Source organism: Theobroma umbraticum, unplaced genomic scaffold (genome assembly GCF_002168275.2).
Source record: "Theobroma umbraticum cultivar Fairchild unplaced genomic scaffold, ASM216827v3 scaffold_95.0, whole genome shotgun sequence".
In the NCBI taxonomy this organism is placed as follows: domain Eukaryota; kingdom Viridiplantae; phylum Streptophyta; class Magnoliopsida; order Malvales; family Malvaceae; genus Theobroma; species Theobroma umbraticum.
The window spans coordinates 3,228,342-3,242,670 of record NW_018397257.1 but is presented as its reverse complement, the minus strand read 5'-3'; the positions used below and the strand labels follow the sequence as shown (position 1 = coordinate 3,242,670).

Sequence of the window (14,329 nt, the reverse complement as noted above, 5' to 3'; positions counted from 1 at the left end):
TTTTGTATATTATTAATGAAAATTAAATTAAAAAAATTAAAGTCAATTCATAAAAAAGAAATGAAAGTTTAAAATTATATTTAAAATAATTAATGAATTTTGATAAGTACTAACATTAGTTATAAATGTTAGAGTAAAAATCTCAATAAGTAATATACCAAGAGATGATGAATTGGTATTTAAAAATTCTTTTAAAAAATAAGTATAAAAATCAAGGCTTTTTGCAACTAAAAATTTCTACATGTGTCAAAAATAACGTGTGTGATTTTGCTAAGCAATTTTTCAATAAAGAATAAATCAAGGTAAAATATTTTCTTAAGTCAAATGCAAACAGCATATAAATAATAAATCAAGCTAAAATATTTTCCTAAGCTAAATGCAAGCAAAGCATAAACAACAAATTAAAGTAAAATATTTTCAAAGTCAAAAACAGGTAATAAAACACAATGTGAAAAAATTAGAAGTAAAACATAAGATTTTATAGTGTTTTAGCTTTTTCTAATTCTTACATCCACTCTCTTAGAATGCCAAGAAATTTTAAATCTACTAATAGCAAGTTTGGTTAACAGAATAGATAAGAATGGAATAAAGTAGTTATTTTATAGAAATAGAATATAATAGTTATTATATAGTTTGATATAACGAATGAAGTAGAACAGGAAAAATAATTATGACTTATTGTTGTGTTTGGTTGGTAAAAATAAATTTAGAATAAAAAAGGAATAGAGGACAAAAGACAAAAATATCTTTTATTATAATATATGATTATTTATTTTTATTTTATTTTTTACATATTAATAATTGATAATTTATTTAAAATAATTAATAACTGGTATTTTAAATATTAATATTTTATTTATAATTTAGTCATTAATATATTAAAATATTAACATTTTATTTAATTTAAATATTATTGTGATTAATTTTTTATTTTATTTTGTTTTTTAAATATTAGTAACAATAATTTATTTAAAACATTAATAATTGATAATTTAATTATTTTTTTATAAGTACGTAATTTTATTCCAATGCACCAAAGTTAAAATAAGACTCTGGGCTTAAAGATACAAGTGAAAAAAAAAAATTAACCCTATAAAGTAGGCCTAAAATTGGAGATTTCCAAGCCTAAAATAAGGCCTTTTAATGAAATAGACTTCATGAAAATCACTTATCTCTTATCAAAGTTCCAAAACCATCCAGCACAAAATATTTTATTTATAATTTAAATGTTATTATGATTATTTATTTTTAATTTAATTGAATTTAATTTATATATTAATAATTGATAATTTAAGTATTAACATTTTTTATAATTTAATCATTAATATTTTAAAATATTAATATTTTATTAGAAACTAGAATCAAGGGAGAGAAGGAAGAGAGAGAAAAAAATATTTTTATATAAATAAGGTTGTAATTTTTTAAACTTGTAAGGGGTATTTTGATTTTTATTATTCTTTAAGTTTATTCATCAACCTTAGATTAGCTAGTACCATAGGGGACGGTGATATTAACTATTCCTTATTTTTAGAAGATTTTGGAGAATAGTTATTACAGAGGAATAGCTTTTTTCTTGAGTTATTTCACAACCAAATAAAGGAACAAAAATTCCTTAGGAATAAAAGGGAAATAGCTAAGGAATTCCCCCAACCAAACATGCAATAAGGCAAATAAGCTTTTTACGGGATCAAATGAAACTCTGATAATAGCTTTTTATGAGATTAAATGAAACCTTTACAATATTTTTTCACAAAATCAAGTGAAACTTTTTAACAATACTTTTTCACAGGCTCAACCACAAACAAATAGTTTTTCGAGGTTAAGCTAGAACCTTTACACTAGAGTACAAAGTTTAGCAAAAAACTGTCTCTAACAAAGCTAAGTGCTAGGAATTTAAGCTGAGTGTAGCGAAATAAGAAATTTCAGCTTGAATGAAGTAAGTACAACACTTTTCAAAGCTTGGTGGAAGACTAAAATGAAGCTAAAAAGTGAAGATAAGCTTTTGGAGGTCTCTCTAGGGTTTGAAACTTTGTCTCAAGTATTCTCTTGCTTCTAAACAACTCAAAGGCGTTTGTTTATAGTTGGTGTGAAGATTGAAGCTGTTAAACACAGGTTTGAATCAAACTTGACCATTGCTAAAGCTTGAGGGTCGACTACAACGCTCTTAGGTTCAACTATGTTCTTCAAATTTGTCAAATTAGTGTTTCATAGTTGAGTATAACTTTCCTCTACTCAATCCAATTCTCGAGATTGTGATTTGTGTAAATCTAGGCTAATATAGTCGATTATGCCTTTGCTAGGTTCGATTATATCTCTTGATTTCTTCTTTTTTCATGCATTAGAGTAACCAAGGTCAATTACTACTATTTAGGGTCGATTATGGGTATGTTGTTCTCCAAATTATCAAGCTTTCTGTTTTAAGGTCGATGATAGCCATTGTAAGGTCAACTATGGTTTTCATGTTTTTCACTTTTCTTGACTCTGGATCAACTTGAGTTTTTGTAAAATCGACTCCTAACTTATGTCTTGAGGTTTCTTTAGCTTTGTGGTGCCTCTCTCCAATTATTTCTTTCTTGTCTTGTTACTACAATCAAATAATAATTGAAGGTATGTTTGCTCTTTGTTTTCATACTTGAATATGGTTTTTATAATATTTCTAATGATGCATGGTTTTCAAACAATTATGTAACCTTAGGAGATTAAAAATATATTTAAGACAATTTCAAGTACTTAACATTAAATTCAAGATAACATATAATTTTTATCAAATCAAAACATGATGTCACTCAAGGCTAATAATAAAGAATTTATAAAAAATGATATATTTATAAAACTAATATTTAAAATTAAATTTTTTTTATAATCAAGTTCAAATAATAAGTATCGTAAGATTATATCCTTAATTCTACTTAAATTCATGATGGGTAATAGTTTTACTATCCAAACTTAAATATAAGATACCATAATCTTATTTAATAGGATCAAGTAACATAAAGATTTCGATCATAAGGTATCTATTGTCATTGTTGTTCAATTTTCTACTCATGCAAGTGCACGTATCACAAAGATAATATAGAGATGAGTAAAGTGTCAACCTTACAAAGAATTGAATTAATCCTTATTGTTAACTGCTAAAATTAACACACTTTAATTTTATCTAAATAATTAAAATTAAAAATAAAATTTAAAACTAATAAAATAATAACTAAAATTAATATATCAGCAAATTTACTTCTAATGATTACTAGACTAAGATTATGATATCCCTCAATACTTTATCTAAATATTATCTTTCTCTCTTAACTCAATTTAATCGATTAAGTTGCTAACCTAGAATCTTAAGTTATTCATAAGCCTTTGTCAAGTTTCTCATAAAAATACCTTTCCCAATTAATTTACTATATGCCTATACAAAATAAATTGAAAAAAGATTCATTAAGTTTGTGCTCTAATTTTGACTATGTATGGCTTATAGGTGTATGTCTACCCTATATACAAATCAAACCACTTAATCAACTAAGTGCATTCGATCATACGCTATTCTATTCAAGATCTATCTAAATCTCTTTCGTTAAGGTTTAACCCAAGTTTTCAATTCAATCTAATTAGTGTCCAATCAATTAGAAGCATTAAGAACGGAATAAAATAAATAACTTAAATCCATCAAACATAAGCAAAAGAGAGATAAATAATTTAGACTACATATTGAGTTCAATCATAATTTTAGATTAATGAATTAGTTCCTCATCAAGTCACACATCATCATTAAATAAAATTTTAACATTAAAAACAAAACCAAGAGAGCAAGAGAATAAAAGAAAAGACAGAAAAACTCAAGAATTGTATTCTTGATCTCCAAATCTCCTTGAATCTTTCAAATTCTTTTCAGCTTCAATGACTTTGTGGCTTAACTCTCAGCTGTAATTTGGTGTTTCGTTCTTTTCTCCTCTTCTCTTAAAAGTCATTCGAAAGGTTGTTTCTATAGGCTTTGAAGTAAACCAAGTTGGGTGAAGAAAGAAATCAATTTCAGCTAAGATTTCCTCATCAGACTATATGGGTTGCAGCCTTGCCAATTAATTAACAGAAATCGTACTTACTCTATGACTATTATAGTACATCAACTTTGAGAAGATATTTGACCACATATCAAGCTAAACTGGACAAAGTAATAAACATAAAAGTTGTAGCTTTTTCTCAATTTCTAATGGTCTAAGAGTTATCTCATTTGGATCTCTGTAGATAGAGTTATGACTAAAATATCAAAATATGTGTAATAGAAGTTTGCACTTTGAAATTGCTCTCATTCTTTCATTAAAATTCTTCTTTCATCAAACACCTACAAAAACACAAATAAATTAGTAACAACCTATCTTAACCATATTAACACCAAATTAAGATAAAATTAACTAAGATTAAATTGACTCACCTAAAATAACTAATTTAAAATACTTAAATAAAACTTACTAATTTTTATGTATTACTACAAGAACTAAGTTAAATTACTATGAAAATTAAGCTCAAATAACTCTATATTATAGAGTTATCACACCTCCAAACTTAATATTTTACTAGTCCTCAAGCAAAACATAAAAAAGAACTAACTTATGAAAATCAAATTCAATTAATAAAAACTAAAATAAATATATTTACTACTACTACTACTGTTAGTAGTAGTAGAGATAAAGTGTACCAACTCAATGATTTCACAGAATTTTCTCAAAAGTATGTCTATCAATGATTAACTTAAGGAAAATATAGGCCTTATTTAAATTCATGCTTTAATTCCAATGCAAGCACATTCTCGAATGGATTTCTGTGTGTGTGTGTGTGATCATTTACCAAGAATATCATAATATCCAAATGAGTCTATGCCAATGCAAATTTCAAATTAGTACTAAATTCCATGAATTTACTTTTCATCTCTCTCTCCACTAGTGAAAACCAATACAAAGCTAGGGATCAATAAGACTTTAATCAGCTTGTAATATATGGCTAGAGTCAAGGTAGAATAAAGGATATTAATGTGGCTTAAATCACCCTAAGCACATAATTATTCTAGGACCTATCTATAGAGCTCTATTTTCCTTCTCCAAGTACACATTTTCTTCCACATTTGAACTTTTTCCTTTCAACACATTTTTTTTTTCACAATTTCACAATTTCTCACTCCCAAACTTATTTTTTTATTATAGGTAGTGGGGTGATTTTTAATATCTTGAACCTTTTTTTTTTACATCAACATCACCTTTCCATCTTTTACAATATTTAGCTCAATTTAAATTCCTAAAACAATATACATGCTTAGGAGTAAGGGTTGCAACATTGAAAACAATTATTTTAAGGCTAAGCTCATTTATTATGTAGTTAAACAAAGAAAAGGGAAATTAAGCCCAAAGTGGTATACTATGGACAAAAATTTAACAAGGTAGGCTTTTTAGGCTCAAACGATCTAAAGATGACCTAAATCATCTCCCTAACTAAGTATTGCCTAGGATTTCGCCTCAAGAGAAAATCAAGTAAAGTCTAGAATTCATGACATAATCTAAAATTTACATAAATATAAACCTTCTCTAAATATTTATAATAATTCAAAATAAAAGATATAGTACTCAAAATTATGGAAATCACATTCTAATAATGATACTTAACAAAAAAATTTAGCATCAATCCAAACAAAAACCTTATTCACCAAAAGATAAGAATTCAAGATAACCAGTTATCATTATTGGATAGGAAAATCATCGAAAAATATTGACACAACTTTACTCTAGATTCTAAAATCCAAACAAGAAATAAATTCATTTACCAACTAATCTGAAATTATTTATAAATCTGGATAAACATGTAAATAAAATTAAATCTAAAACTTCTACTAAATATTCATCATCAGAAAAATAAATTCACGCCCCCAAACTTAAACTAAACATTATCTTCACTGTTAGAAAAAAAAAAGGTAAATAACACACCCCTGATGATTGGATGAATTTTGGAGAAGCTCTAATCCTCATTCTCCTTATTGTCATCTTCCTCATTCTCACCTTTTAAGAGGAATTTTTTTTACTGCAAAAAGAAAATAAATAACGATTAATGTAGAGAAAATATACTAAAAAGAATAAAAAAGGAGTTTTATTGGGTACTGGGCTGCCCATTGTTCGCAGCCCATATAAAAAAAAAAGGTTGGGGGGAAGGAGTTATGGGGAGTGGGCAACCCACAACAAAGGGGGTTTATGGGTTAGTGGGCTGCCCAAATAAAATGAAGCGGATTGGGTTTGGTTAGTGGGCTCCCAATATTGGCAGCCCAATAGAGGGTAGTGGGTAATTGGCAGCCCACTTCAGGTTTGGCCACGGCCTACCCTATGTGTATTTTTTTTTTCAACAGAGCTACAACTTAGAGCCTAGTGAGTCACGGCTCGTGCTATTCTACGTCTGGGACGTCGCGGCTTACCTTTTTTTTTTTTTTGAATTTTTTTACATGTACTTGCATCGGTAAAAGAGTGTTAATAATTTACTAATTAAAAAAATAAAAATAAATAAAAGAAAATAAAAGAAAGTTAGTTAGAGTGCTTGGATTGTCTTTCAAGAAGCATTTCTTTATAATCACTAGCATGATTATGGCATCCCATTCTGCACTACTTTATACGGCTTAAGACTTTCTTTATTGATCTTGATTGCTTCGGTAAGCTCACTATAAATCTCAATAAAATCATAAGGATGAATTTTTACCACTTTAAAGGTGTTCCCCTAATATAGTCTAAGATTTCATGGCAAAAGATGGAGTTGTGAATAAGAAAATACTACTCATTGTCCAACCATAAAATCAAGATGATTGAAAAGTGGTGGTGATTTTGTCTCAAGAGTTGGCACTTGCTCTGTTGAAGGTGGTGGACTAGGCTTACCTTTACTCTCATTAACTAAATCCACTTTATAGCAACTATCTGTATAGGGATACTATGTTGCATTGAACAAATTGAATATCACTTCCTCTTTTCCAACTTTAAAACTTTTTTTGTCATTCTTCATATCAATAATTGCTCCAGTTGTAGCTAAGAATGGTCTTCCCAAAATAAGAGGAATTTTAACATCATATTCAATCTCAAGCACAATGAAGTCCACTAGAATGTATAAATGCCCAACTTTAAGCAAAACATCCTGTATAATCCCAACTAAGTACCTGATTGTTCTATTTGCTAATTGCAAGATAACTGTAGTAGGTTATATCTCTTGAAATCCAAGTTTTCTAGCAATAGATAAAGGCATTATTGAAACACTAGCACCCAAATCACACAAAGTTTTAGAAATTTTAAAACTATCAATAGTGCAAGGAATAGAAAAACTCTTTAAATCCTTAAGCTTTGGTGGAAGCTTATTTTGGATTATAGCACTATACTCCTCAATAAGAACAATTGTCTCAAAATCTTTCAATTTTCTCTTTTTGGTTAGAATATCTTTCAAGAATTTAAGATAACTTGACATTTGTTCTAAAGCTTCAACAAAAATAATATTAATGTGCAGCTTTTTAAATACTTAAATAAATCTCTGGAATTGTTTGTCAAGTTTTTTCTTTTAAAAAAGTTGAGGGAAAGGTGGTAGAGGTGTGGGAGCAGATTTTAATTGTGATTTTTCTTTTAAATTTTTAATAGATTTTTCAACCATAATTTTTGTTTTAGTAATTTTTTCAATTTCTTTTTCATCAGATTGAATTGAAATCTCTGAATTTAAAACTTTGTTACTTACCTCTTTACGTATCTTTTTTCTATTGCAGAGAGTGATTGCCATACAATGTTTTTACCATTTTTTTCTTGGGTTGGGTTTAGTATCACTTGGTAAGGTACCATGAAGTCTAGTATTTAAAGCACTAACAAGTTGCCCACTTGTGTCACAAGATTTCTAATTGAAGCTGCTTGATTTTGAATGGAGGCATCAGTCCTTATCATAAATGCATCAGTCTTCATTATGAAAGTATCAGTCTTTGTCATGAAAGTATCAGTCTTTGTCATGAACTACATGATCATATCCTCCATTGAAGGTTTTCTCTTTAGCAAATGGGCTCTAAATGGAAATCTAGGAGGAAAGCTGGACATAGCTACTGATGAAGACCCTTGGTTGTTATTTCATGAAAAATTAGGATGATTCGTCCAACCAGAATTATAAATGTTGGAATAGGGATTGTTTTGTTGCCTATTTCTAACAAATTGACAAGACTCAGAATAGATTGGACAATTGTCATTGGAATGTCCTTCCCCATAAAATTCACATGTCATAAAGGAGTTATGAATAGTATTAACTCTTAGTTTATCTATATTCTTTGTGAGAGAAGCCAATTGTGCAAAAATAGTGTTTATCACTTCTAATTCATGAATTCCAACAATTTTTCTTTTACCTAATCTTTCAGATGGCTTTTGATAATTATTAGAAGCTATGTCATTAAGCAAATCATAAGCCCCATTAATGGATTTACTTAAAAGTGCACCTCCAATGATAGTTCTAAAAGGTCCCAACAAACAATTATAAAAAGTTTGAACTTGCATCCACTTAGGTAATCCATGGTGAGGACAACTTATCAAATCTTTATACCTTTCCCAAGCCTCATATAGTGATTTATAATCAAATTGCATGAAAGAAGTGATATCATTCCACATCTTTGCTGACTTAGTAGGTGGAAAGAATTTTGCTAAGAATTTTTGAGCCAAATAATCCCAAGTATTGATGGAACCAGCAAGAAGCAAATTTAATCAACTCTTTGCTTTATCTCTCAATAAAATAGGGAAAAATCTCAAACTTATGGCATCATCAGTAACACCATTAACCTCGAATGTATCGCAAATGTTTAGAAAATTTACAATATGAGCATTCGGATCATCATTAGGCAAACCACCAAACTGAACAACAGCTTGAATCATCTAAGTAATTGATGGCTTAATTTCAAAGTTTTTGGCTTGAATAGGAGGTCTTTGTATACTAGAGTGGAGATTTTGTACTTGTGGGACATAGTAATCCCTCAAAGGCTTGGTCTCTTCTTCTTGTTGATTAGCCATTGTTTTACTTGGAGCAAAAACTTTTTTATTTTTCCTCTGAAGTCTTTGAAAAGTCTTTTCTATTGCTGCATCAAAAGGAACAATTTTCAAATTTCGAACTCTTTGCATACAACGACCACAAGTACCTAAAATATTAAAGAAAAGAAAAGTTTAGATTAAAATTAAGAATGCTTAGTATTAATATTAATAAGAAAGAACTAAAAATCAATACCTTGACAACGACGCCAAAAACTTGTTATTTAATTTTTTACTCAAGGAAGTATACGTATCGCAAAGATAATATAAAAATGAGTAGAGTATCAATCCCACAGAGAATTGAATTAATCCTTATTATTAACTGCTAAAATTAACACACCTTAATTTTATCTACATAATTAAAATTAAAAAAAAATTAAAACTAATAAACTAATAACTAAAACTAATATATTAGCAAATTTACTTCTAATGATTACTAGACCTAAGATTATAATACCCCTTTATATTTCATCTGATTATTATCTCTCTCTCTTAACTCAGTTTAATGGATTAAGTTGCTAACTTCGAGTCCTAAATTATTCACAAGTCTCTCTCGAGTTTCTCATAAAAATACATTTTTCAATTAATTTACTATATGTCTATGCAAATTAAATTGAAAAAGATTGATTAAGTTTGTACTCTAATTTTAGTTACGTATGGCTTATATGTGTATGTCTAGCTTATATGTATATGTCTATTCTATATGCAAATCAAACCACCTACTCTCCTAAGTGCATTCGATCATATGCTATTCTATTCAACGTTTACCTAAATCTCCTCCGTCAAGGTTTAACCTAGGTTTTCAATTCAATCTAAATGATAGCTAGTTAATTGGAAGCGTAAAGAATAGAATAAAATAAATAACTTAAATCCATCAAACATAAGCAAAAGAGAGATAAATAATTCAGACTACATATTCACACTCTTAGATTAATGAATTAGTTCCTCATCAAGTCACACATCATCATTAAATAAAATTTTAACATTAAAAATAAAACAAGAGAATAAGAGAATAAAAGAAAAGATATAAAAACTTACGAATTGTATTCTTGATCTCCAAATCTCCTTGAATCCTTCAAATTATTCTAAGCTTCAATGACTTTGTGATTTGACTCTCAACTGTTAATTTGATATTTCGTTCTCTTCTCCTCTTCTCTTAAAAGTTTTCTGAAAGGTTGTTTTTATAGGCATTGAAGTTAGGCCAAGTTAGGTAAAGAAAGAAGTCAATTTCAGCTAGGATTTCCTCATCAGACTATGTGGGTTCCAGTCTTGCCCACTTAATTAATAGAAATCATACTTGCTCTAGGACTGCTACAGTGTGTCAAATTTAACTAGATTTTTGACCATCATCTAAGCTAAACTTGGTAAAGTTGTAATTTTTTCTCTTAGTTTTTCAATGGTCCAAGAATCATCTCATTTGGATCTCTATGGAGAGAGTTATGGCTGAAATATCGAAACATGTGCAGTGGAAGTCCGCATCTTAAAATTGCTCTCATTCTTCCATTAAAATTCTTCTTTCATCGAACATTTACAAAAGCACAATTAGATCAATAACAATCTATATTAACCATATTAACACCAAATTAAGATAAAATTAACTAAGATTAAATTGACTCACTTAAAATAACTAATTTAAAATAATTAAATAAAATTTATTAATTTTTACATATTATTAGAAGAACTAAGCTAAATTATTATCAAAATTGAACCTAAATAGCTTTATGTTATAAAATCAGCAGTCATCCATAGAAAAGAAGTAGTTTGAGTGGGAACAAATTGAGTTATTGTAAACTTTGGCTCTGTTTAGCATTGCCAATTAACGAAAGACATGTGCCATATGACATGGAATTCTAGTTGTATTCACCAAAGGATAAGTTTGTCTAGGGCCATAATCTTTTTAATCACGTTTCGAAGTCCAGCATGCCTTTTCTTTGAATGGTTCAGTACTCCATCATGAATAAATAATTAGCCACAAGAATGAAGGTGGAAGCCAAACCAACATCAGGATTTCAAAGACAAATTAGACAAAGGAGTTTCTATTATAACCCATGATTTGGAGCTAGTTGGGCTTCTTGTCCCAGTCCTAGCTAGCTCACTCATCACCCCTGTCACAGGCAATATCTCTGTTGGTAACTTAAGGATTTCTTCCAAATTCAAACTTCAATATTACCAAGCCCAGCAAAGGCTGTAAGTTTTTATGTAAGAATGAGAAGCTAGGTGTTTTGTGGTTCAAGTTAATTATGTACCAAAAAGAATTAAATGCTTCAAGATGCTGCTTCTTGTAGAATTGGTCCCTTCAGTTTCAAAGAATTTAAGAAGATTGCATAATGCCTTACACATCATTCAGATAGTCAACCACTGTCAGCGTCAAGCTGCAACTCTAATTGGATGCTCAAGAATATGCTAGGCAAACTCACTTACTGCTCCATTAAACAACTAAGAATATATATCTGTTGAGTCGAAGCATCAAAATCAACGGGCAGATATGAATCCGTGGCCAATTGTCTAAACTTACCTGACTGCTAATGCTCGTGGAAGATAAAGTTTGAACCTATTTAATGCATGCATGATTTAATCATGCGCCAAAGTGGTAGCAAAAAGGCTTTAGCTTTCCTCTCAGCACTATGCTGCTATCTTTATTGCTTTTCATTAATGCATGAACTTGTTGCATGCAAATACCTTATAATAATATATGCAATCTGATAACTATTAACGCACCATTCTTGTTTGCTATCTGCAAGGTCTGCTATATTATATCTGGTAATCTGTAAGTTTATGCACATATCTGACTCAGTGCAGTCTTGTGAACACTAGCTGTACTATAGACAGACAATTCAATAATCTCAAAAACATCAAATTAATTATTTAAATACTGGCTTTTTATTGAAATTAAGAAAATGTGGTCTTTTTTTTTTATTGAAGTTAAGGAAGAAAGAATCAATGAGGAAGAAAATTCATGAGTGGATATTATAAATTAAAAAAAACCATTAATTTTATAAATAGAAAAAAAAATAGCGATTGAAGATCATTAAATACATATTATTCTTAATTGATTGGATAGGAGAAATAGTTGAGAATAAATTACATTGTGGGAATTGAAAGGTAATAAAAAATTAAGATTTATTAGGCACATAATTAGTAAAGTGAAAGAATATGTCATTTTATTAATTATTTTGACTTTTATGTATTTTTAATGAGAAATGAGATAAATAGTTGAGAATTACAGTAAATCTCTACAAATTAATACTTGATAAATTAATAACCTTAATTAAATAATATTTTTATAATTTATTAAATTTAGACAATAATACATTTTAAAAAAATAGGTCTCATTTGATATATAAATTAATAATCTCCTTATATATCAAAATTATATATATATATATACATGACTCAATTATAAGGTTTTTGTAAAATATTAACTCTAATGCTACTTATTTTTCTTGAAATTGATGTTTCATTAGATCTTATCTCTAACTTTCTTGGTATTGAACAAACCACTCATAGAGAACATTCTCTAGCTTTGGGAATTTTGCGGTTGTGTAATTTGGCATCACCTTTTTCAATGTTGGTTGATAAATACTTTGATGACCTCTTAATTGTATTTGATATTATTGCTTGACTCGCTTGCAAGTTAAAACTTTTCTTACACTCACTGTTGTAAGACGCAATTTGAATTTTCTATATTGTACTAACACAAAGCTTTATGCATTTCATTTGTCATCGTTCATTTCTTTACACTTTTGAAGTGAGAAGTCATTGTGTTTAGTTTAACCGTTTATAATACTATATGTTTTTTTTATAGATATTTATGCTCGACTTAATATTTATCAAATATATTAATTAAGTATACATCAAATGTAATTTTAGTTTGTTACAAAAATGGATAGATTTATGACTTCAATTTAATAAAGCTAATTACACTAAATGGATTTGTTTTGGTTAAATAAATACATAAAATAATGATATATCATAATTCGATAATAAGGTAATATTTGTATAATCACAATATACAACACATAGATTAAGTTCAATGTTTTGAAAATAAAGAATACCTTGATAAATTAATTTTTTATTAATTAATATATGAATTAATAAATTATTAATTTATTGATTAAAAAATATCTTGATTAATTAATAAATTTTCATGATCAGTGTATTAATTTATAGAAATTTTATATGTAAGTGAGAGAAAATAAATATTTGTTAGACATGAAAGAATATGCAGATATTTTATTAATTATCTTAATTTTTGTATACTTTTAATATAATTAATTATATTATTATCATAAAATTATAAGATGAATGAAAAGTTGATCCTAAAGTCCTTACTTAGGTGGTCTTATCTAAAGCCGTCATACATCACCAGAAGCCATCATACATCACCACCACTTTGCTGTGAAGTTGATCATTTATTACTTAATAATGGCATTTAAAATTGCAAATTCATTCATGATACTGATTATAAATAGAGCTCGAAAGATTTCTCATGCATATCAGCCTTGGCCCTTAAGCTTGTTAATTACTACCTAGCATTACGATTTCCCTAACTGTCACACACTTTAGCTGTACAGAAATTGATATGGCAGGCATGAAGAGGTCAAACAGCTTTAAGGGTTATTCTCTGCTTATAATTTGCTTTATGCATTGTGTAGCTGTGAGGTCCCAACTTACCACTGATTTCTATTCTAAAACATGTCCAAGTCTTCTTTCAATAGTCCGGAGACAAGTTCAGAGTGCTGTCAAGACTGAGATGCGAATGGCAGCTTCTCTCCTTCGCCTTCATTTCCATGATTGCTTTGTGAATGTGAGTTTGAAATAACAATTTTGGTTACTATTTCATTATAGCTTAATGATTAATTAATTTAGTCTTAAGTACTGGGATATGCCTTGGGAAACCCTTAGACTTCATATTTAAATTTGGGTGTAATCTGTGCTTTTGATCGAAAGCAGCAGCTTTGTTATTTGGTTACTCTTTAATACTTTATTTTGCTTTAGTTGTGAAATTTGAAAAAGCAACAATTATTAATCCAACATAATCATCATATGTTTTCCCTTCTTCACAGGGTTGTGATGCATCAGTTTTGTTGGATGGAGACAATACTACTGAGAAGTTTGCTCTCGCTAATCTCAACTCTGCAAGAGGATTTGAAGTTGTGGATGCAATAAAAAGCGCTGTGGAGAACGCATGTAGTGGAGTTGTATCATGTGCGGATATATTAGCCATTGCTGCTCGAGATTCTGTTGTCTTAGTAAGTTACTAGCTTTTTTCTTTTTTT

The 14,329-nt window shown here is 28.7% G+C and overlaps 1 protein-coding gene and 1 long non-coding RNA gene across 2 annotated transcripts in view; one reads left to right on the top strand and one right to left on the bottom strand.

Annotated features, from left to right (window-relative positions):
- Positions 1-8,727: 8,727 nt before the first annotated feature.
- On the bottom strand, positions 8,728-10,204 carry LOC110412786 (uncharacterized). The gene is made up of 2 exons (XR_002444900.2): positions 10,089-10,204; positions 8,728-9,160 (listed from the first exon to the last, which is right to left on the bottom strand). It is a non-coding gene; the product is annotated as an uncharacterized LOC110412786 (long non-coding RNA).
- A 3,359-nt stretch (positions 10,205-13,563) lies between these two features.
- LOC110412284 (Peroxidase superfamily protein) overlaps positions 13,564-14,329 on the top strand; it is a 1,707-nt gene continuing 941 nt past the window's right edge. The window contains exons 1-2 of the mRNA XM_021422813.2: positions 13,564-13,857; positions 14,117-14,302. Of these exons, the coding sequence (XP_021278488.1) occupies positions 13,633-13,857; positions 14,117-14,302 (411 nt within the window). The 5' untranslated portion in view covers positions 13,564-13,632. The remainder of the gene's footprint in view (positions 13,858-14,116; positions 14,303-14,329) is intronic.